The sequence below is a fragment of the Rutilus rutilus genome, assembly GCF_951802725.1.
Source record: "Rutilus rutilus genome assembly, chromosome: 13".
Lineage (NCBI taxonomy): Eukaryota > Metazoa > Chordata > Actinopteri > Cypriniformes > Leuciscidae > Rutilus > Rutilus rutilus.
Window position 1 is genome coordinate 35,198,088 of NC_140218.1, and position 22,307 is coordinate 35,220,394.

General features: G+C 36.5%; 1 protein-coding gene across 2 annotated transcripts in view; it reads right to left on the reverse strand.

The window, feature by feature from the left end:
* pacsin1a (protein kinase C and casein kinase substrate in neurons 1a) overlaps positions 1–22,307 on the reverse strand; it is a 53,510-nt gene that overhangs the window by 11,894 nt on the left and 19,309 nt on the right. Inside the window, exons 1-4 of one of the 2 annotated variants that reach the window (XM_084429015.1) lie at positions 11,924–12,122; positions 4,979–5,099; positions 1,154–1,310; positions 761–996 (exon numbers count right to left, since the gene is read on the reverse strand). In XM_084429015.1, coding sequence (XP_084285141.1) covers positions 761–996; positions 1,154–1,310; positions 4,979–5,038 — 453 coding nt within the window. In that variant the 5' untranslated portion in view covers positions 5,039–5,099; positions 11,924–12,122. Of the gene's footprint in view, positions 1–760; positions 997–1,153; positions 1,311–4,978; positions 5,100–11,923; positions 12,123–22,307 lie in introns of those variants that run through there. The other variant, XM_084429014.1, reaches the window with a different exon arrangement.

Sequence of the window (22,307 nt, forward strand, 5' to 3'; positions counted from 1 at the left end):
AACTGCTGCGTCTGTGTGTAGATGAGATAAGCAAAGTGTATGCGCGTTGTGCACACGCTACATTGATTATGGCCAAGCATGCGCCCTTAAAATAGCATTTGAATAACATGCGCAACGCGCCACTGACTTTAGACTAGGATTTTCCTGGTCAGTGGTGGAATTGTTTTCTAAACCTGCAAAATAGCACCAGGGAACGTTTGCGCCGGAACACGCCTCCTCTTTTCACTGAACCGCCCCCGGGAGCGCAAGTTCATTCCCTAATTTACCGACGTGCGTCTGCCGAGGGAAAAGTCTGCTGTGCGCGGGTGCAAAATAGGAATGATACATGTGTCGGTGTACAAAGTCAGTTGCGCTGGGTGCAAGATAGGGCCCAATATCTCACACAATGGGAAGATTATCAGTGAATAACAAACACATGTTTACACAATGCACACAATCACATATGACTTGGTATTTAGTTTATGGTGCTTCTCCTTTAAAGATTTAGTCCTCATTAATTATAATTGCCTTGGGAAAAAAGCGACCAGGACAGTCTTTAATCTGTCTCCTTTTGTCTTTCACCGAAGAAAGAAAGTCATACGGAGTAAATGATGAAAGAATTTAAACCGTTCCTTTAAACATACAAACATATATTAAGCATAACACTTCAGTTGAATTTTAGACTGCATGCATTGCTATGCATATTTAATATAAATATGGCATAAAAAAGCCATAGAGTGACATTAACACAGAACTGACAGTTAAAACCTTTTCTTTGTACCTCTTTGAGTTTCTTAGCCCAGGGTTTCTGGGCTTTCTTGAAGCCCTCGTCTGCCTCTTTGGTTTCCTTGAAGCCCCCTATCATCTGTCTGTGGTACGAGTCTTTCTGCCAGTTTTTCACCTTCTCAATGTCCTCGTTCATCAGACCGTTCTTCACCTCTTGATGAAGCTCGCTCACTTTATCAGCCTCTGTCATCATAGCTAACCAGGCTCGCTCCACAGAACCGTACTGAGGCCCTGGACACACACACACAAATAAAACGAGATGACAAAATCAGAGATGTATGAACTTATAAAGAAAACTTTTTTATGGCTATGATTTAAATCACAGTTAATAACTGCTTAAAAACTCCTGAGCGGATGAAGAAAGAAGCTTTAGACTGATATAACTGACCTTTCTCGATCAGTTGCCTCCACCTTTTGGACCATTCGGTGAGCTGCGCGCTGTAGGACTTCTCAATCTTGGTGCGTTCCTGAAGGCAGTTCATAAGATCATTGCAAAGTCGATGGCCGTCGTCGATTCTCTTGACTGCGCGCTTATAATTCCCCACCTAGAAAAAAAAAAAAAATCATAATTCATTTCACATCATATTACATGCAACTGGATGTACAATTCTGCTCATACGTTTACATAGTCCACGCAGAATCTGCAAGATGTTTTTCATTTAAAAAGTAAATAAATAATAATAATAATATAAGATGGATTCTGAAAATTGCATTTAGTTCTTAAATTTAGTACTGCCCTGATTAAGTTATTGTATGTGTACATACCACTACTGTTCAAAAGATTCATTCGTGTTTTTGAAAGAAGTCTCTTACGCTTGCCAAGACTTCACTTGTTTGATACAGTAAAAAGTGCAATAAAAACAGTAATATTGTGAAATATTATTACAATTCAAAATAGCTGTTTTCTATTTGAATATATGTTAAAATACTATTTATTCCAGTGATTAAAGCTGGATTTTCAGCATCATTACTCGTCTTCAGTGTCACATGATCCTTTAGAAATCACTGTAGCAATTTACTGCATCCTTGCTGAATAAAAGTATTAATTTCTTTAAAAAAAATAAATGACTGACCCTAAACTTTTGAATGGTAATGTATAAATAAGACAAAATAATAACTGAATTTACACCAATTAATATAATATAATATAATATAATATAATATAATATAATATAATATAATATAATATAATAAGACAAAATAATAACTGAATTTACACCAATTAATATAATATAATATAATATAATATAATATAATTCATATAATATAATATAACATAATATGATATAATATAATATAATTAATATAATATAATATAACATGATATAATATAATATAACATAACATAACATAACATAATATAATATAATATAATATAATATAATATAATATAATATAATTCATATAATATAATATAATATAATATAACATAATATGATATAATATAATATAATATAATATAATATAATATAATATAATATAATTCATATAATATAATATAATATAATATAACATAATATGATATAATATAATATAATATAATATAATATAATATGATATAATATAATATAATATAATATAATATAATATAATATAATATATAACATAATATAATATAATACATTTTTATTTATTTATTTTTCAGGAAATGTTTGCGGCTCTGCAGGAGGAGCGTGTAGTTCCCCCTGGTGCCTGCAGGGGGCATAAGAAAGCACAGAGGAATGAGTGCGAGTGGGAGAGGAGATGATATGAGGGGGATGGGACTCATTGTTGTGCATGTGAAGTTATGCAATGACTGCCACAGCTTTGTGTCCATGTGCTGCTAGTGCTCTAATCCTGCGCTTCACTGCACTAACAATGACATCCCGACTGCATACACGTCCAAGAAAGCTCAGGGAGGTTTAAACCAATGAAAGACACAACGTCTCCACATAGCCTGAATTTATAAACATGCCTTTTAAATGACTGACGTAGGCAAAATGCTGAAAAATCAGCAGGTATAATGCCCATCTCTAGAGGGCAGTGTATATTACACAGCTCTCTGAAATGCTTGATTCTGATTGGTCAGTTATTACCCCATAATGACCATCATTAATAGCACTGATGGTCATCCGACGCTTTCTCCGTGTCTCTCGTATTGCACCACGGATGGACACGCACTCTCTCGTTTCGTTCGAATGCAGCTGGTGCAATCTTGCACCTTAATTATCGATTGTATTTACTGTCAATTAAAACAAGACGACTTTCATATTAACAGTAGGCCTACGGTAATATTGAAGGTGTTCGTCTTGTTGCCAGACAAACGATTGTTTTGTACACTGTTATGGACTATAATATAACAAGCAGGTAAGATTTTAAAGTCGACATGAAATAGTCTTTTCTTCCCTATAGTGACGTATATCCGAGAGAAATAGCTTCTGGAACAAGAACGAATGTGGGGCGGGGTTTGATTTTGTCCATGTGGAATTGATTGGATGGTTGTGGTTTGCTATTGGCTGATCTCATGTGAGTGACAGGTTGCCCCGCCCTCGTCATCAGAGAAGAGAAGAGATGATGTTGCTGCAAGAGGGAGAGGAAGTTATTTTGATTAAAGATTGTGAGGCACATGAATTTAAGCAAATAATGATGTTCACAGATAAATCATTACTCATAAATACTGCAATATTCCATAAAAGAAAAAGAAAAAATTGATTTCATGGTGACAATAAAATGGTTTCTTCTCAAATTAATATTTAATGTCCCCCTCATTATTTATGCAGTGAAAATCATCGTGCAATCTAATTTGTGGTATGACTGTACATTATCCCTTAAATCTTCATCTTGTTTGAACTTGTTAGCTCAAAGCTGCTTGCCAGGAACTGCTTTTCTTCATGGAAGCTTATCATATATTTCAGCTCAAATCAATTTTTTGTGTCTAATTATTTACGGTTACACTTTATTTTAAGGTGTCATTGTTACCGTGTAATTATACATCTCAATAATTTGAATGAATGTACTTACTATAGGGTTAGGGTTAGAATTAGGGTTTGGTCGAGGGCTAGTTGCATGTAATTATGCATAATTTACTGTTATTACTACACTATGTATAGTATACGGTAACACTTTATTTTAGTGTCCTTGTTACATGTTACATGTGTCATTACTGTTGTAATAACTATAAATTATGCATAATTACATGCACTTAACCCTATAGTAAGTACATGTAGTTAATTATTATTACATTATTATATTGTAACACAGACACCCTAAAATAAAGGGTTACCTCTGTGTCTAATTATTTATAGTTACACTTTATTGAATGCATCCTTGTTACAGTGTAACTATACATTTAAGTGATATGAATGAACTACATGTACTTACTATAGGGTTAGGATTAGGATTTGGTTGAGGGTTAGTTGCATGTAATTATGCATAATTTACTGTTATTACTATGGTAAGTACATGTAACAAGGACACTGTAAAATAAAGTGTCGCCTTATTTACTTATGTGGCAAGTTGACGTGAAATAAGTGGGATGATGTACATCTAGATACAAACCTTGCTGGTTTTTTGTTTTGCGATATCGACTGCCAGGATGTACGTTATCCTTGCGTAGACTAATTATTCCTCAAGATGCAATACGTGATATACGAGTTTTTCATTCTTAACAAATTGTATAGTACAGTTCTCCTTCAGGCAGGTTTAACCACGACGTTCAGCTACACTGACCTTCACACAAGCTCTGATGAGTCAAATCAGCCTGTAAATAAAAACTCATAGTCGCACACACTGATTCACACACACTCTTCATTCACGGTCAGGTGTACCGACACACAGTCAGGATGCAGGTGCACTGATAACTCAATAGCCTGGCTGGAAGTAGACCTCTACTTAATATTGCTGAAACACAAACAAAAAAACACACACAACACCAGGTCTGCATCGCTATCTGGGCAATGATTGAATGTTGACATAATACTGACATGATGCTAAGATTGTACAGGCTGCCAGACCCTCACAAAGGACGATGTGAAGAGCTTTGGCAACGTCACAGGCCCTGACAGAGTCGTGTAAATGGAGCTCGTTGTGAGGATTCTGGCAGATGCTGAGACTGTGAACACAACATCCCCCTGTTCTCCGACTATAGCTGGCTAAATCACAACACAACTATTGATGACCGGCTGAATGACTTAGCAGTGTAGCATTTAAAGGAAGGAAACGGTGGTCTTTGTACCTCCCAAAAGCTGTCCATGGCCTCATCAGAGACAGTGGATTCATCGTAAGAGCCAGACATCGTGCTGGGTGATGCGAAGCAAGACTGAACACGTCTGCAGAAAAGCGGACTTCCTCAAGCACTAAAAGAGAGAGAGAGACACAGAGACACTGTTTGGACACCTAAGTCACACCCAAAATATGTATGAATGCCATTTCAATAGATAACTAAACATCAAACCAAATGGCATTTGTTTGAAAGAAAGCACAAGCACAATTTTCAAACGAAACATTTCACAAAACGTTTGTCGGAAATGATAAACCAAAAGATAAAATACTCAGATTCAAGAGAAGAAGTGTGGTTATCAAACACATGATCCAATATCATTTCTCAAATGTGCGAACGTGTGACTCAGAGAAACGAATGTACACACTAAAAAACGTGCGTACGCCTCTCTTCCGATGTGACATCTGTTTCTGCGTTATCCACCTTTCTCCCGACGAGCCTCGACTGCGTTTCAGATTACGGGAAGCACTTCCGGTTTGGGGAAGTTCCACTTAAAAAAGACTGAAACAAATCATTTCAAATCGTAAGGTTCGATGAGTTCGCACGAATTTGAGCGTGAAATCTGCGTACGAACGTTTTCATGATTCATCAATAACTTTCGTTCTAAAATTTAAACAACTTAAGAACCACTGAAACCACTCGTACGCAAAAATCACATACTTTTGGAGGCCTTAAAAACATGTTAAGATGGAATTTTAAACAGATATAGATCTTAAATTGAGAGCGTCATGTTTGCTGAGAGCGACGAACGCAAAGGCTGTGTGGAAAGCCCATATATGGCCATGGTTTGGGCGTGTTTAATGTAAATGACTAACCTCGGGCACGCAGTCAGTCATTTAGAAGACTGAATTCATCAACATCTGAACGATGATAAGAACAAATTCATGTGCATAGGAATGTGTTGTGACTTACGTGGAAAGTTTTTGTTAGAAGTTCAAATGTGCATATAAATCTGAATAAGGTATTCAGTTATTACTGAATAAGACCCAATGTCATCTCATTGTACCCAGTTTAAAAAAAGTGTATTATTGCGTTCATAGAGCGAACCTCTCGCTGATTGTTTACAAGGAAAAGTGAGTACGCCAGCTAGAACATGGGGCCTGTACCATGAAGACGGTTAAGGTGTGTTTCAGTTTAGTTTGCACCAACCCTGGGTTTTAGGCACCGTGAAAGTGGTTCGGCTTTTAGCAGTGTTCATCACAAGAGTAGCGGCTAACCTGTGCTGTGTAATAGATCTCAAACTGAACCTGGACCAATCAGCTGTGAGCAAAGTAACACGACTGATGCAATAAAGTCACTCCCCATGTTCGTACTCCAGATTAAAGGTTTTTTAAAGACAAAATCGTCGGGTATTTAGCAATGCTTATTTATCATAATAATTATCTCTACCTATCAGACAGCAACATAGTGTCGGCCCAGATCCGGGCCACATCTGGTACATGTCCACCCATTCCAGATGTGGGCCGGTTCTGGGCCGACACTATGTTGCTGTCTGGCTAATTTTACAACTTTTACTTGCACTGATATAGCAAGATTTTTTCTTTTAGTTGTCCTCTTTCTAGACAGCTCTTTTTTTTTATAACAGTGAAATTTCATCAATGGTGGGGAAAGAGTTAACCAGACAAAAGACAAAAGACAAAGACAAAAGAAGTAATTATGAAATACCATATAAAGATGTACTGAAGTATTACTTTAGTGGGTCAAAATGCACCCTTAAATTAAACAAATTTTATTTAATATAAATTTAAGGTATAGAATGTTTTTATTGAATTATTAATAACATGTTAACATGTGTCTAAAAACCTTGCATTCAGTTTGCACTTATGTATAAAAGTATATTCTTTTACATATTCGTAATAAGGACCCTTTTTTCAAAAGTATGCTAAAGTGTTCTTCTTTTCACAAGGGTTAGGCAGATGCGTATATCCAAAGTGGCTTGGCATTTAAGGAAAGCATGCATTTTATCAGTTAATGACTTGCTGGAAATCAAAGCCATGACCTTGGTGCAGTGCTCCGCTGTTCGAGCTACAGGAACACTCCTGTGAACACTCATAAGTCTGCTGACTACATGCAAAAAAAAAAAAAGGCTAGAAATGCTACGTTACTAATTAACACATTTTATTTACCGCAAATTGCTTATCAAAGGAAAACAAACAGTTGCTGTCAAAACTAATTACAGCAAAAATAAAGCAGAAGCTTTGTGACCCACTCTACCACAACATGGCTTCACAAACCAAGAACTATGTCTGAGGCTGATACACACAGATTCATAACACAGTAAACCTGGACCCCTGAGCAATGCAAAAGTGAATGTGGTTTAATGAGTCTTTAACCCAGTTTCTAAAACCCAGATTCCTTAAGCCCACAATGTCTGATGACACACATTGAGCACAGTAGAGGAAGCATAATGACACAGGCAGCCATCTTATAAGAGTCTTCAGATTTCACAGTTTATTAGCTATTTGCTCCTCATGGCTATATAACGGCCAACTAACTAGCATACATCCATGCATACATACATACATGTACACATGCATACATGCATGCATACATACATGCAAACATGCAAACATGCAAACACACATACATACATGTACACATGCATACATGCATGCATACATACATACATACATGCAAACATGCAAACACACATACATACATGTACACATGCATACATGCATGCATACATACATACATACATGCATACATGCATACATACATACATGCATACATACATGCAAACATGCAAACATACAGACATACATGTACACATGCATACATACATGCACACATACATACATGCAAACATGCTAACATACATACATGCATACATTCATACTGTACATTCATTCATTCAAACAAAATCATTCTTCACTAGTGATGTTTGCACATTCAAGGAAGACACACTGTACTGAAATCACTGAACATACATTAACAGAAGGGTTAAAACAAAACAGACCATACACTGTAAGAAAAAAAAAGAAAAAAAATCTGCAGAAAAAAAGGAAAAGATACTGGTAATTTTCTGTCAAGACATGTTTGTCTAAAACACAACATAAAGCGTATTTCAAAATACAATGAAAACCCCTGTGAAAATCCCTTCATCTAAACACTACACTGTGCCCAATGTCTCTAATTGACTGCTTTTAGAGCATATATGGATGGTTTAATGGGATTTTCTACAATAATTTCTGAGAAAGCTGTCTAATCCTTCTGAACAATGGGGTACTGTACACTAAACAAACTGTTTAAGACAATAAGAGTGTTTACACAGAATATATTGACTTTTTTTGCTCAACACACTTTTAAATGACCTTTTCTAGTGTTATCTCTACAAGTTGTTTTGCTTTTATGCATGTTAATGCTCTTATGTCAAGCATGAAAATTCTTTCTTAAAACAAAGTGTACTTTCTTATAACTCACTCATTAGAATTAGAAGTGCCCATGAATCATGTCATGAAACCATATCCACTTCACAATTCAACTTCACAACATGTATGCTGATGCCAAGACTGACTCATTACATTTCTCATTTATGGTTAACCAGTCACCATATAAACATCATGTCATAGAAAACATAGAGGCGAAGCTGGTATCAGCAATCCCTTTGTGTTCAGTGTCAGGAGGACAACAGTACAAGTGATATTACTAATATTAATATTTCATGATTTGCGAGACTGTCCGTATTCAGCTCTCTTTTCATTCAGATTATGACGACCAAAATGAGAGAATATTGTTTCTCTTCTGAGACGTCTTGGGGAGCAATTCAATAAGAATAAAGAAATATCGCTGCCAAGCCCCTGAAGCAGCAGCAAGAGCAGTGAAGAGCAGGAAAAGTAAAAACAGCAGAAATTGAACATACATGAAAAAAACAGCTGGTTCAGAAGTACAGATGAAAATTAACTCTATCCCTCTTTATTTTCGTAAAAATTGGACAAAATTTGAAGGAGTAGCGAAAAAAACAAAATACTGTACTTTTCAAAATGGCCACCACTGTAATGGGCGGAGTCTTAATGTAAGACATTGATTGTGATCACCATGATGAGAGGAATCAGGTGTACTAAGTGTCATTTTTCTAGATCAAAGGGTTCAAAAGTCAAACCATTTCAATGTTGAATATTTGAACTGGTGGTGGCGCTATAGAGTTGGTCCTAGAGACTCCAAAATTGGTACAATTACTATTCATTACCATCACTACAAGTGCACCAAATTTCATCATTTTCCTACGTTCCGTTGATAGGGCTGCCATTGACTCCCATTCGGGAAATAAGAAAACTAACGGATACAATAGGGACTATCCCCTTCGGGGCTTGGCCCCTAATAACTACACCAAGGACGATAAAATATTAATTATATTTGTTTGTGAATAGTGCACAAATAAGTCCACACAACAGCAATAACATTAACAACACATATCATTGCAATCACTTTAAGAATGATTCTTTTGCCGCAGATGTCAATAAAAACATTGACAGCCAATCAAAATCTGTGCCGAAAGCGTGGCACAATTCCCCATCTTGCAGGTCAGCTCTGGGTTGTGTGGGATGCAGCAGGCTAGCAGGATCTGGAGTACTTGCAGCACACGATCACTCGTGCACTATATGATCCAGGCACCTTCCAGATAGCAACATAGTGTCGGCCCAGATCCGGCCCACATCTGGTCCGGGTGGAATCCACGGATCTGGGCCGACACTATGTTGCTGTCTGGGCTGAGTCTGCTTTTTTAATATGTTGAGAGAGTGCTAATTTGATGAATAAGTAATTTGAGTAATTTGATGAATTATTTGTGCTATGATAAACAAAACATCTCTTTTAAATAGCACAATATTAATTGCAGTAGACAAAGCGCTGATTTTGTGAAACGATGTGGCAACCCAGACAGATCCGGCCCACATCTGGTTACTTCATTCACATATGCATGTCCTAATGGTATACAATAACTGATCCTTGTGAAAAAGAAGTACACTGTAGCATACTTTTAAAAAGAGAATATACTTAAGTGTGGAATTAATGTATTATGTAATAGGAGGACGCTTAATGGTATTTTAAATTAGATGAAAATGTATTATAGTTTAAATTTATATTAAATGCTTTTTATGCTTATTATATTAAACCCTTTAGTGCTTTTTGACCCACTTAAGAAGGACATAATTACATCTTTATGTGTAATTTCATTATTACTTCAAAAGTTTACTGCCAAATCTGGTAAACTAGAATATACTTTAATATAATTTTATTAAAACATGTATGTCTTGTGTTTAAATATATCAAGAAATGCACTTTTGTAATGAAGTTGCAATTTAGTTAATTTAAAATCTATTAACCTAAAATCTAATATTGAATAACACCCTACACTTAAAGTAGTTTAAGTACGCTTTAGTTTGTTAGTCAACACATCAGAATGAGTGCACTTCTTTAAAGCATTACACAAGTTTATTAAAAACACAGTGACTTAAAATGCACTTTAAGGTAAAACATTTAATTTGACATTACTACAAAGTGCACTTTTTAAGTGTACTTAAGTGTGTTAAAGGGATAGTTTTGCACTTTTTAAGTGTACTTAAGTGTGTTAAAGGGATAGTTTTGCACTTTTTAAGTGTACTTAAGTGTGTTAAAGGGATAGTTCACCCAGAAATGAAATTCGGTCATCATTTATTCACCCTTATGTTGTTTCAAACCCATTTTTATGTCTTCTGTTGAACACAAAGCAAGATATTTTGAAGAATGTTGGTTATCAAACACTTTACGGTAGACTTGACTTCCATAGTAGGAAAAAAATACAACATTCTTCAAAATATCTTCTTCTGTGTTCAACGGAAGAAAGAAACTGATACAGGTTTGGAAAAACTTAAGGGTGAGTAAATGATGACACATTTTCATTTTTGGGTGAACTATCCCTTTAAGAAACATGACTGCGCTCTCTTTAGAACACGTTTTATTAATATGTTATTATGTTTATATGTTTTTAAATTTACATTTAAGCTTTGAAGTACACTACAAGTGCACATTCAATGCAATCAAGCACATTTGTTTTTCACAGGGGAGGACACTCGATTGCAAGTGGTTAGTAATGTTTTTGCACCAATGTTGAGTGCAATACTGGCACGACCGTAAAGTGAATTTGCCCTAAAGTGAAAAATAATGGCTGCTTCTGTCACTTCGCTGGCATTTTATCACAACATTTTCTGAACTGAGTTACAATGCGCTAATTACAGTGATTACACCTAGTCTAACATAAATTGTTGCCAGCAACTTGAAAAAACTATCATTAGTTATTATCAGAAGACAAGACAGTGCTGTAATGTGAACTACTCACTGCAGAGCATGCTGAATCTGCTGCTGTTTCTGTTATTCCTTTAGGATTATCCATTGAGCTACATAAGCATATCAAAAGAGGATATTTACAGTATTTACATTTATGATACTGTTATTTAGATATTTAGAATACTAAATACTATCCAGTTTTGCTCACTCTCAACCAACTTCATGAGATTCACGGGATGTCTTTTCAGCAGGACCTCATGCGTCCTGGACACTTTGAGCTGTTTTTCCTACAATATCCACTAAATCTCATCCATGTAAACAAACAATAACACTAATAATAAAATACATGTTTAGAGAAATGCATAGTCATATTTATGCATTTTATCAAAAGCATGCAGATCAAAAAGACATAAGAACATTTCAGTGAAGTGTGTCCAAGCATTTGACTTGTAGAGGATATTTCTAGCAGTATCATCTGTGTTTTTGCAGTGGTTTTCATAAAAGATAAATCACTGATCTACTCGAAAATGCCCAAAAAGACCCCTAGCAGAACCAAACGTAAGGAAACGTTCTTCCACTCACACATAATTTAGCTCTTTGTTTAAAAAAGAAAAAGAAAAACCCCTATGAACTTACCAACAGTGAACCCATCCACAAACAATGTTAGGACCTTTTAAGAGTAAAATGTTCCAGATATCATTACACAGGTCCGGCTGGTGATACTATCTGTGTTTTTTTTTTTTTTTTGTTCTCCACTAGATTCTTATGCGGTCTGGGTTTTGGAGTGTGTCAGGAGCTCATGTAGAGGATAATCCTGCGGTGTTCTACTTGAATGGCTTAGACAGCATGAGGCAAGGGGTTACGGGGAGGAGCGAGAGAACGAGAGAGAGAGAGAGAGAGAGAGAGAGGGGGGGGGATCACACTCGAACACTGGGGAACATTGTGATGGAAAGTTGCTGGGTTGCTCTAGTGAGAGGAAATGTGTACATTTGCTTTTGTTTTTTTCCCCAATACAGAGATAAAGACAATACACTTTCATGACTGTTTCTTAAAGGGATGGTTCACCCACAAATGAAAATTAGCCCATGATTTACTCACCGTCTAGGTGTATATGCCACTCTTCTTTCAGACGAAAACAATCAGAGTTATATTTACAAATTTCCTGGCTCTTCCAAGTTTTATAATGGGAGGCAAGATTTTGAAGCAAAAAAAAAAAAATGCATCCATCCATCATAAAAAGTAATCCATACGACTCCATATGTAAAACTTTATTGGCTATAGTAACTAGCTTCCTGCAGATGACCGTACACACACTGCACGAGTCGACCTGCGCCATAGAGTAATCCCTGACGCGATGTAGGAGTATCTTATGTCGAAATTCTCCAACATTTCTCTTTAAAGGGGCATTTCACCCATTTGAACATTGTTTTTTATTTAAAGTGGGTCATATATGTAGTCGAAATGTAAAAGAAATTTTGAATTTGGTGCCTTTGTGACCGAGAAAAGACAAAAAATAACTTCAGGACGCATTTGTATGAAAGACAACAACTCCCACAATGCACCACATTGCACAGCTGCGCAAGCCACTCCCACTTATCCAGAAAGCGCATATCTGCCTATAAGAGAAATCACTCTTCCGTCTACAAGGCTAGCTACCACCAGAGCTTGAAATTAATTTCACATTCACACAAAATGTCTAGTTAGTTGGCGAACTCATTAGTGCATTACTCCTCGTTTGTATTTCTTTCGAAAAGGTGAATTATTGCATGGTACCTGGATGTTCAGTCAGAACATATGCGGTGCGAAACTAGGAAACTAGTTCACAACACAAACGTCCGTGTCCTCGTCTGATTCAGAGATTTCGTCCAGGAGAAATTGTCATAGTTGAAAATCTTTGCCACAGACGGACTCTATCTCTGTGTTCGTAGCGGTTCGTAGTTGCATAGTGAGATCACCTGCGCCACCAGTCCGCCCTAACTCGAGCCAGTCCGGGCTCCTCGTCCGCGGCAGGCAGGTCTTCTGCCTCGGCTGCTCTTCGCTATAATGCGGCTTGTAAAGGTAGCCACAAACACCTGATTCAAGCATCAGACTTCCGAAATCCTCTTCCTCTAGTCTATATCATATTGAGTACTCTCCTCCGCTATTGTCATAACTTTACATCTGTCTCCACAGCGCCTGTTAGCTTAGCTTCAAACAAGATGGAGGATATTGCCTTCAGTTTCAGAGAGTAAAGTCCCACCCACTGATCTGTAATAGGTCTGTAGCGTGAGAGGGTCCCGCCCCCTGGGAAAGATGAGGAACGAGTGCTTGTAGTCTCAACAGAAATCCCCCCCTCTTACACTTCCTCCTACAATGAAGCAAAATGACGATTTTTGCGTCATTGTAGGAGGAAGTGTAAGAGGTAAATAATGGATTTCTCCCGTCTCAGGGGAAAATGAGAGAGTGTTGCACGACCATTCAATAGTATGACTGGGTTTCTAACAATGCAAAGCTTAATGCAAATGGGTGAAGTGTCCCTTTAAATTTCTCGTTTTAGACTTCTAATTTGCGACCAGTGTTTTATTTTGCTCTATCTTCTGCACTCGTTCGTCAATGCGTCGGGTCAAGCGTCACTCTTTCACCCTAAAACCATGCGTACGGCCGTCTGCCGGAAGCTAGTACTAGCTAATAAAGTTCGCATGGCTTCGCTTCAGAAGGCCTTTACTAACCCCCTGGAGTCGTATAGATCACTTTTTATAATGGATGGACACGCTTTTTTGAGCTTCAAAATCTTGGAAGAGCCAGGATATTTGTTAATATAACTCTGATTGTATTCGCCTGAAAGAAGAGTGTCTTATACACCTAGGATGGCTTGAGGGTGAGTAAATCATGGGCTAATTTTCATTTTTGAGTGAACAATCCCTTTAAGTACACCTTTAAAAGGCACTTTGTAAAAATGTCAAATTACCAATTTTATTGTAAATGAAATTTTAAAGCATTAACTTTCACTAAGAATCTTTTGTTTAGCTTTAAAGAAGTACACTTATTTTGATGTGTTGACTAACATACTAAATCACATGTACAACAGGCTACTTGATAATAATTTGAAATGTGGTGTGTTATTTAAGATTTAAGATATATTGTCAGAGATGCTTCATTCACACACAGCATGTTTAATGCATCTAATATCGAATTAAACCTGCAAGCAGCCAGACAAACAGCACAAGGCTCCTGAAGCGAAGCCCCCACAGGTTTGGACAACTAAAATAAATCCAGTGACGAAATAAGGGAATAGTCAGGTGAACTGTGGGGACGATGTTCTGGTGGACATGGACTGACACAGACAGAAGGAGAGAGAGAGAGAGAGAGAGAGAGAGAGAGAGAGAGAGAGAGAGAGAGAGAGTGTGTGTGTGATTATGGGGTGCACAGAGACATGTCATTATTAGCATGACATCATCACCTTGGCAACAGTGATGTAATGAGGAAACATGCCATGCGTTCGAGGCAGACTTTAATTCGCCCCCCCTTCAGTATTCATTTACAGATTTTTAACAGTACTTTGCTTGCTTGCTCTCCATCTGTCTTCCTTTATTTGCAAGGACTGTCAATCAATTATTCATTATTTAAACCATTATATTAATGTGGCAGATTAATTATAGGAACAAACTGGCTAAGTCAATATATTCTTCATTTGGTTACACTTTATTTTAAGGTGTCATTGTTACAGTGTAATTATATATTTAAAGGGCCCCTATAATGGATTTATGAAAATTGAATGAAAATTTTCATTCAAAAAGTCAATGAAATTAATCGTTTTTCAAACGAGTCATAAGCCGTTTCGTTGTGACGTCAAGATGAAACATTAGCATATTGCCCGCCCACTTATTGCGCGCGCAGACACCAGGGAAAACTCAAACCAGCAGCTGATTCCTGTGATACTGGAGAGCATCATGTCATGAAGACGCTGTGCTCTACAATGTGAAGGTAAAGCCAGTTTTTTTCCACTGCCCAAGGACGAGCATGTGGAGAATCAGAGGTTAAAGTTCATCTTTACCACGATATCACAGCAGTATAATCCTAAACTTCTGCTGTGTTCCCTTTATTTCACTGACGACTGCTTCTCAAATCTCAGAGTTCAGTGTAGGATTCGCACACCGCTTGCTCTTGAAAGATGGTGTTCAAAATACTTAGTTTTGAGTTTTATATTGTGTAGGTCTCCTTCTAACTGGCTAACTCACGTTATCACTGTCTTACTGAAATACTTCTGCTGATCAGTTGCCCACGATTACCTATAACTGTGTCTATTAATGCAGATCCTCTGTTGTTCTCACTACTTTGAGGAAAGATTAAGCATGGAGCAAGATTTGTTTTACCAACGTTTATGTTACATCAGTCATTCACTCTAGAGCTCGGCTAATGTATATTGCATACATGGACTGTTATTGATACAGTTTCCACGTGTTCACCGCAATATATTAGAAAAATACTCGGTAAATATTAGGAAACTTTAAAATAGCTTTATAGGGGCCCTTTAAGTACTGTGTAATATTAAGCAACTACATGTACTTAATATAGGGTTAGGGTAGGATTAGGATTTGGTTGAGGGTTAGTTGCATGTAATTATGCATAATTTACTGTTAGGTGATTCTTTAACTATGGTACTTTTCTTGTCCCTGGACGAAATAATAAAATCTAAAAAACATTTCTTATTTTTTGTTTTTGCCACACTTACTTCACCCAAAGGGGAACTTATAAAAAATGTATCATGGCTCAGTCATTATTTTTTTTATATAATATGAGGCCTTTTATGCATGGTTTTTACTGTTTTCCCTCTGTCCCTAAGCCAGACTTTGTACCTTCAACCTCGCTTAATTTTAAATTAAATATTTAAATAATGTAGATTTCAAGTACAAATGATAAAATAATGTCTAATTCAATTATACATATTATATATTGCAATATTTATTCACATTTTCCTATATTTTTCATAAGTAGAACCCTTGTCCCTTGGGTTCACTGTCATTTCCACCACACTGTACAAAATAGAATCCTGGGATCATTGTTTTAGGTTTGTATACCTGGTAACCATAGCAACAGAAACCCCACAGTGGACCACTTGGCTGGGTGAAAGGGTGACCTCTTTAGGGGGTAATGAATAGAAGAAAAATCAAGGTAAATATGACTAAAACTGAGAGTATGTTTATTAGTCGTCATTTCCAAACGGCTCATATTTCACATGGACGTACAAATAACTGGATACATTTAATTTAATAATGTGTAATTTGTGTATATTTAATGCTAACTCTAAAACTAATATTAGCAGGCTAACATAGCATGATATTTTAGAGAGAAAGGGGGGAAATGTCATTTCCACCACAGTCATTTCCACCACGGTGTTCATTGTGGTGGTAAAGACAGGTTGTGGTGGAAATGACATTGTTCGTGCTATAATTATTTGGGCTATAATACTAAAACTTTAATGTAAAAAAATATATAATTAATTAACCCTTTCATGCATAGTGGTCACTACAGTGGACAGCTATTAAAAAAGCATTTTCTTAAATTTGCACGGGTTTTTTTGGCTTAGTTGCACACCATCCTCTTCAGTGGACCCTGATGCATCATCCTATACATTGCAACCAAGTGGCAAGCCGTTGTGTTTTGATTTTTTCCCCCTCCAAACCAAGATGGCCAATGGTCAGTCAGAAATGCCAAGTTGCTCTGGAATATCCACCCATTCCTTCTATCCTAGGAGACTCTTGTAGGTAAAAAAATATATATATTGCAGCATCAAGCAATACCTAATGAGTCCTATCATAGTTACATTTTCCAAGTTTTGATTTTAGATTGGGAGAAAAATCTGATTAATCATCTGTCCACTATAGTGGACCTCATGCATCAATGGCTATATTTCAGCTACAGTTCATACTTATACTGTGAATATTGTTTTTGAAAATACTTAATCTGCAGTGACTTTTTTGACTGTAAATAAATGTATTTGTATTATTAGAATGTAATTTTCATTGACATCAAAAAAGTTATGTGATTACATAATGTATGTGAATTGTAATGCATTACTTTACTTGTTAGATCAAAAAGTAATCTGATTAGGTAATGCATGTTACTTGTAACACATTACTTTACTTGTAACATCAAAAAGTAATCTGAATGCATTATGCATGTTATTTGTAATGCGTTACCCCCACCACTGATCATTTCAGATGAGATTGAAAAAAACGTATCGCTAGGTTTTCTCAGAGGAGGGCTATGATAGAAATGTGCATGTCCATCTTGAACATAATCAGAATTATCAGCTAATAAGGGTAAATCTCCATACTCTGGTGCACTGGAGGGAGCATCTGAATGGTTTCCACAGTTGTACTTTGACAGACTGTAGAAAATTCTGATGGAATCACGTCCGCATGTTCTGATATCAAAGATACGCGAAGTGCAACTTGTATCAAGTTCAACTGCCTTTGCAATATTTTGCATTTATATTTTTTTTGTATATATTTTATAGTTTTCACATGATTTGATATAATTTTATTGATTAGTTTGTTAAATACACATACTTTATCTGTTTGATTAATGATGTTTTATTAACAAGGTTCGGGAGGAGCACGTTCAGATAATTAACACAAGTGGAGAGCACTCAGCAATCAATGGTAAGAGGTGCATATATACTCCGCAGTCTCACCTCATTCCATTGACAGTTTTTGCAGCATCCCTCCACCACCCCTTCTCCACGCTTCTAGTCCTAAAACACTTACATACGGGGGGAGCACTCTGGGTTCGGGCCGAACTCCGAGCTCGGAGCCCTCCCTCCGGACAGCACGCCAAATACGCATTAAACTTACCCCTTCAAATTATATGTAAGTGTGAACTCGTGAATTGTATTACGGTATGTTTAATACAGTATCTCTTCAGTTTAAACTATAAACGCATGCTGTCCACTCAAGTGGACATCTGAAAATCTCTTTGAAAAATGTGTAAAAAAACAAAAAACAACAACAAAAAACTATTCAAATCTTGTTTTTCATGCCCTAAGAGCAATAAAAACACATAGGAAAAAAATCCTGCCTGAGGTTATCATAATTCATGCATGAAAAGGTTAAGTTAAGGTAGTAAGGAAATATTTTATTATTTGTTATTGTTACAATATTGTTGGTAAATAAGAGAACAATAGATAAGTAAGTTTGACATGATGTCTTGGCTCTTTCTTTAAGATGGCAAGCAATACCACAGCATAGAGGTCAAGATCATATAGAGAAAGAATAAAATCAGATCCACTTACATATTGCCTATTTTATCTGTTATTCAACATTATATTCTACAGGTTATATTAAGGTTATATTAAGGCAATGATGACATAAAGGGTTTGCTCTAGTTTGTTTGTTCTAGTTCAGCATGTAGAAAGCAGTGAAGAAATGATTTGCTGATTTTTAACACATATTCATGGTTTTTTTTTTTTTTCATTTTTTGAATTGTTTTTCATTTAAAAATATTGATTATATGTTTTTGTTCACTAATGTTGTTGCTTATTGATTTCCTCTGGTTCACCATAGAGCAGTAGAAAAATTGTTTTTTACTGGAAGTTGCCTATCTATGTCATTTCCGCCACACACTGTCTCTTCCGCCACGCCATGTCATTTCCACCACAACACATATTTTAAAGTAAAATATATAAAAAACATACAATCAAAACAACTATATTCAGTGGTGTTGATAATTGTGCAGTTAGGGGTAAGATATGTGTATACACTTTGAGAAATACATGATTTTTGAGCTATGATAAGTAAATGAAATGTTCCAGTGATCTAGTTTTAGGTGTTTTTTAGTGTAAACATTGTCAAATCTTTACAGTTACATTTATGAAAAATAAATAAATTACAAATTTGATCAGAGATTTGTGTGCTATTTAATCAAATATATTTATAACAGAAGATATTTAATTATTTTCTTTTCAAAACACATGTTTTGCTATGTGATGGAAATGACCGTTTTCTTGGACTGTCTGATAAAAATGGCAAAATATATATATTATTCAATGCAAATCATCACAGCCAACTTAAGGGAAGGTTTCTAGACAGATTGAGAAACCAACTGATACTAAAAAACTGTTTGTAGAAATGTTTTTATTTTCTGAAAATCTCTAGCTCAAAGAGTACCATAGTTGAAGAATATGTAAAAAGTTAACGTTAATTTTTACCAACAAACTTGCAAAAAGACGTTTTGCATTTGGTACTTCAAGCTTTAAATGCTCTGATGGTTGGAAATATTAGGGACTACACATACAGGTCAGAGGTCAGAGAACATTATTAAATGTCTACATATCAGCATAACTACATATATGGTCTAAATTAATGTGTTAAATTGACACCCTTAATATTTATGTTTAGCAGCTACTTTTATCCACAGCAATTTATAGTGCATTTAAGCAATATATTTTTATCAGTATGTGTGTTTGTGACCTGGTCTACCAGCCTCAGACGTCACGGCTGAACCGAAATATAACATATACAAAATATACAACAGAAATGAAAGAGAAGTGCCGTGAACTGAATCATACCTGTCACGCAATTGTCTGTGACTTCTCTTATAAAACAGATGTTGTTGTTTTTTGCGCAAACTCTAAAAATAGATCAATCTAAATGATTGTTTAAGAGCAAATATGTTGAGGATTAGCAGATGGGCTGTTGATTCATTAAATGATAAGCTTTTTCTTCAGCGGTTTATTCAGCGTAGTGAAGCCTCTCCTCCATTGACATCCATTTTAAAAAAAGAAAGGCCTCTTGCGTTTTTCAGTTGCAGACTTGCCTTCGAGTGGCTTTGGCCAAACCCCCACGTGTTTATAACTTTGAAAATGAGTGCTCATTGCAGCACACTTGCACGACGTTCTTGAATGAATCATTTATTAGATGCACGCTGGTCTGTTATTGTAGGACGTATTGACATCGACGTTACATTTTCACACCCCTAAACATGACAAACTGTGATTGTTTGCTTTACATGTCGGTCAGATGGACTCTGGTAAGTCCTTGGCCAATGAAAGCCATCAGTCTGAACGTCTTGCTACGTGAGACTAGTTGAGCTTCAGGGAAACCAAAGAAGAGGGAAGAAATGGGATCAGGACAAAGAATAATTGTGACTCTGACTTGTGCAACCTGGCCATAATTCATTTCTGGAGCACTAAATTGTTTCATGAAATAGTACATGTCACTATTTATTGGATGGTTTTCTTTGGAAACACTGTGTTAACAAATGTCTAGTGAATGAAAACTACCGCACATACATGTAAACCTATTATAGTAAGCAGATTTCAGAGACTGCTGCTAAATATATCACACCAGTCTCCCTGGTAAGTATACTGGCCTGATAAGAAGTTTCTAATTAATAGAAACAAACTATTTGAACTATTGACCTATTGAACTATTAGAAACAAACATTAGATTACTTTTGTCCACAGTCACTCAAAGCACTGCAGTGCCTACTTTCACAGTCATTTGACTTTAATAATGCACATATGATTTGAAACATCTGAAAAGGCGGTTAAAACCGACTTTAGATCATAATAAGTTGAATCCTGAAAGGTCGCTTGACTGGATACATCGCTCCATGCTCTTCTCCATCATTAAAAATGGGGCCGTTTACACAACACCGTTTTCAACTAAAAACATAAACTTTTTCGTTCATTTACACGACAACGGCGTTTTGTGTGCGTGAAAACACAAAGTTTTGAAAATGGGTTTCAAAGTGCAAGTTTTTGAAAGCGGTCTCCGTTTAAACAACAAAATTGCGAGTTTCTGAAGACGATGACGTGCATATTACGTGTTCAGTCTATAGTGTTTCATCGCCATCTAATGGCCTGGCAGCAGAATACAGCGTTTGTGTGAATGGGGATCGTTTTGACAATGGAGTCGTCTGTACACCCATAGCTTCAGCTCAAACTAATATAAAATGGTGTGAAAATTAAATCAAACTAAATTCATGCACTGTGTTCTCGAGTAAATGATAGCTCTGTCAAAAATATTTGAGCCGCAAGGAAGGACTTCACTTTGCCTGAGATAAACAAAGAAACTGGGAACAATTGAAAGTATGTAGCAAGTGTCGTCAGTGAAATGGTGAGGGAGGAGTGTAAGAGAGAGAGAGAGAGAGAGAGAGGCTGATCACCCAGGTGAGCTCTGGCTAAACAGATCAGAGCAGAGACGCCACAGCTAATAACCGAGGAGCTTACAGCATGTAAGAAAAGCATGCTGGGAGTTGCCAGGGAACAGCGCTCCCTCAGATAGGGCTTTCATCAGAAGAAGCCTGATTGGCTGAGCTGTGATTAAGCAAGTCATGTGACTTGAGGTTCAAGGGGTCTGATGTAATGTGGAAGAACGGCCATTAAGAGATTAATCATCAGAGAGAGAGAGAATGTGTGTTTGTGATCCTCTGGCGACACAGTGATCGGTAGAAACATCTATTTTCCGGAATGATTTTGTGATTATAGTAAATAGTAAATATAAAAAGTGGAGATGATCTAGTCTAGTGGTCGAGCTCCACCTTAAGATGTTCAGTGGTTTATCTCTAAACTCAGCACGCCACACACACTCGTGACACTCCCATCAGGCTGTTGGCAAGAGAAAGCGTGACCAAAATCAAGATAGAAAGAAGGAGAAACAGGAGACGGGATGAGAGATTCAAAGCTACAGTCCCAAATATTTGTTATTTCTCCTGAATGAGATTCCTGCAGTCCTGTCACAGATCATCGCTCTTCACCAACGCAGTGACGACCAGAGGAAGACAGCATTTTCTTTACAGTAGATTATTGATGTGCCAGTAAACTAATTCATTTGTACACTGTAATAGTAAACAAATCGCTTATTAAATGACTTATTAAATCCTCTTCATACTGAGACCCTCCAAACCCTGTTACATATGTAAAAATATTGTGTCTGTATGTGCTAAAACATTAATATTTTTGCTCATTCAATTAAAAAAAAAAAAGTACACATAGAACTGTTAAAACAAAAACCAAAAAATAACTAAGGAAATATTT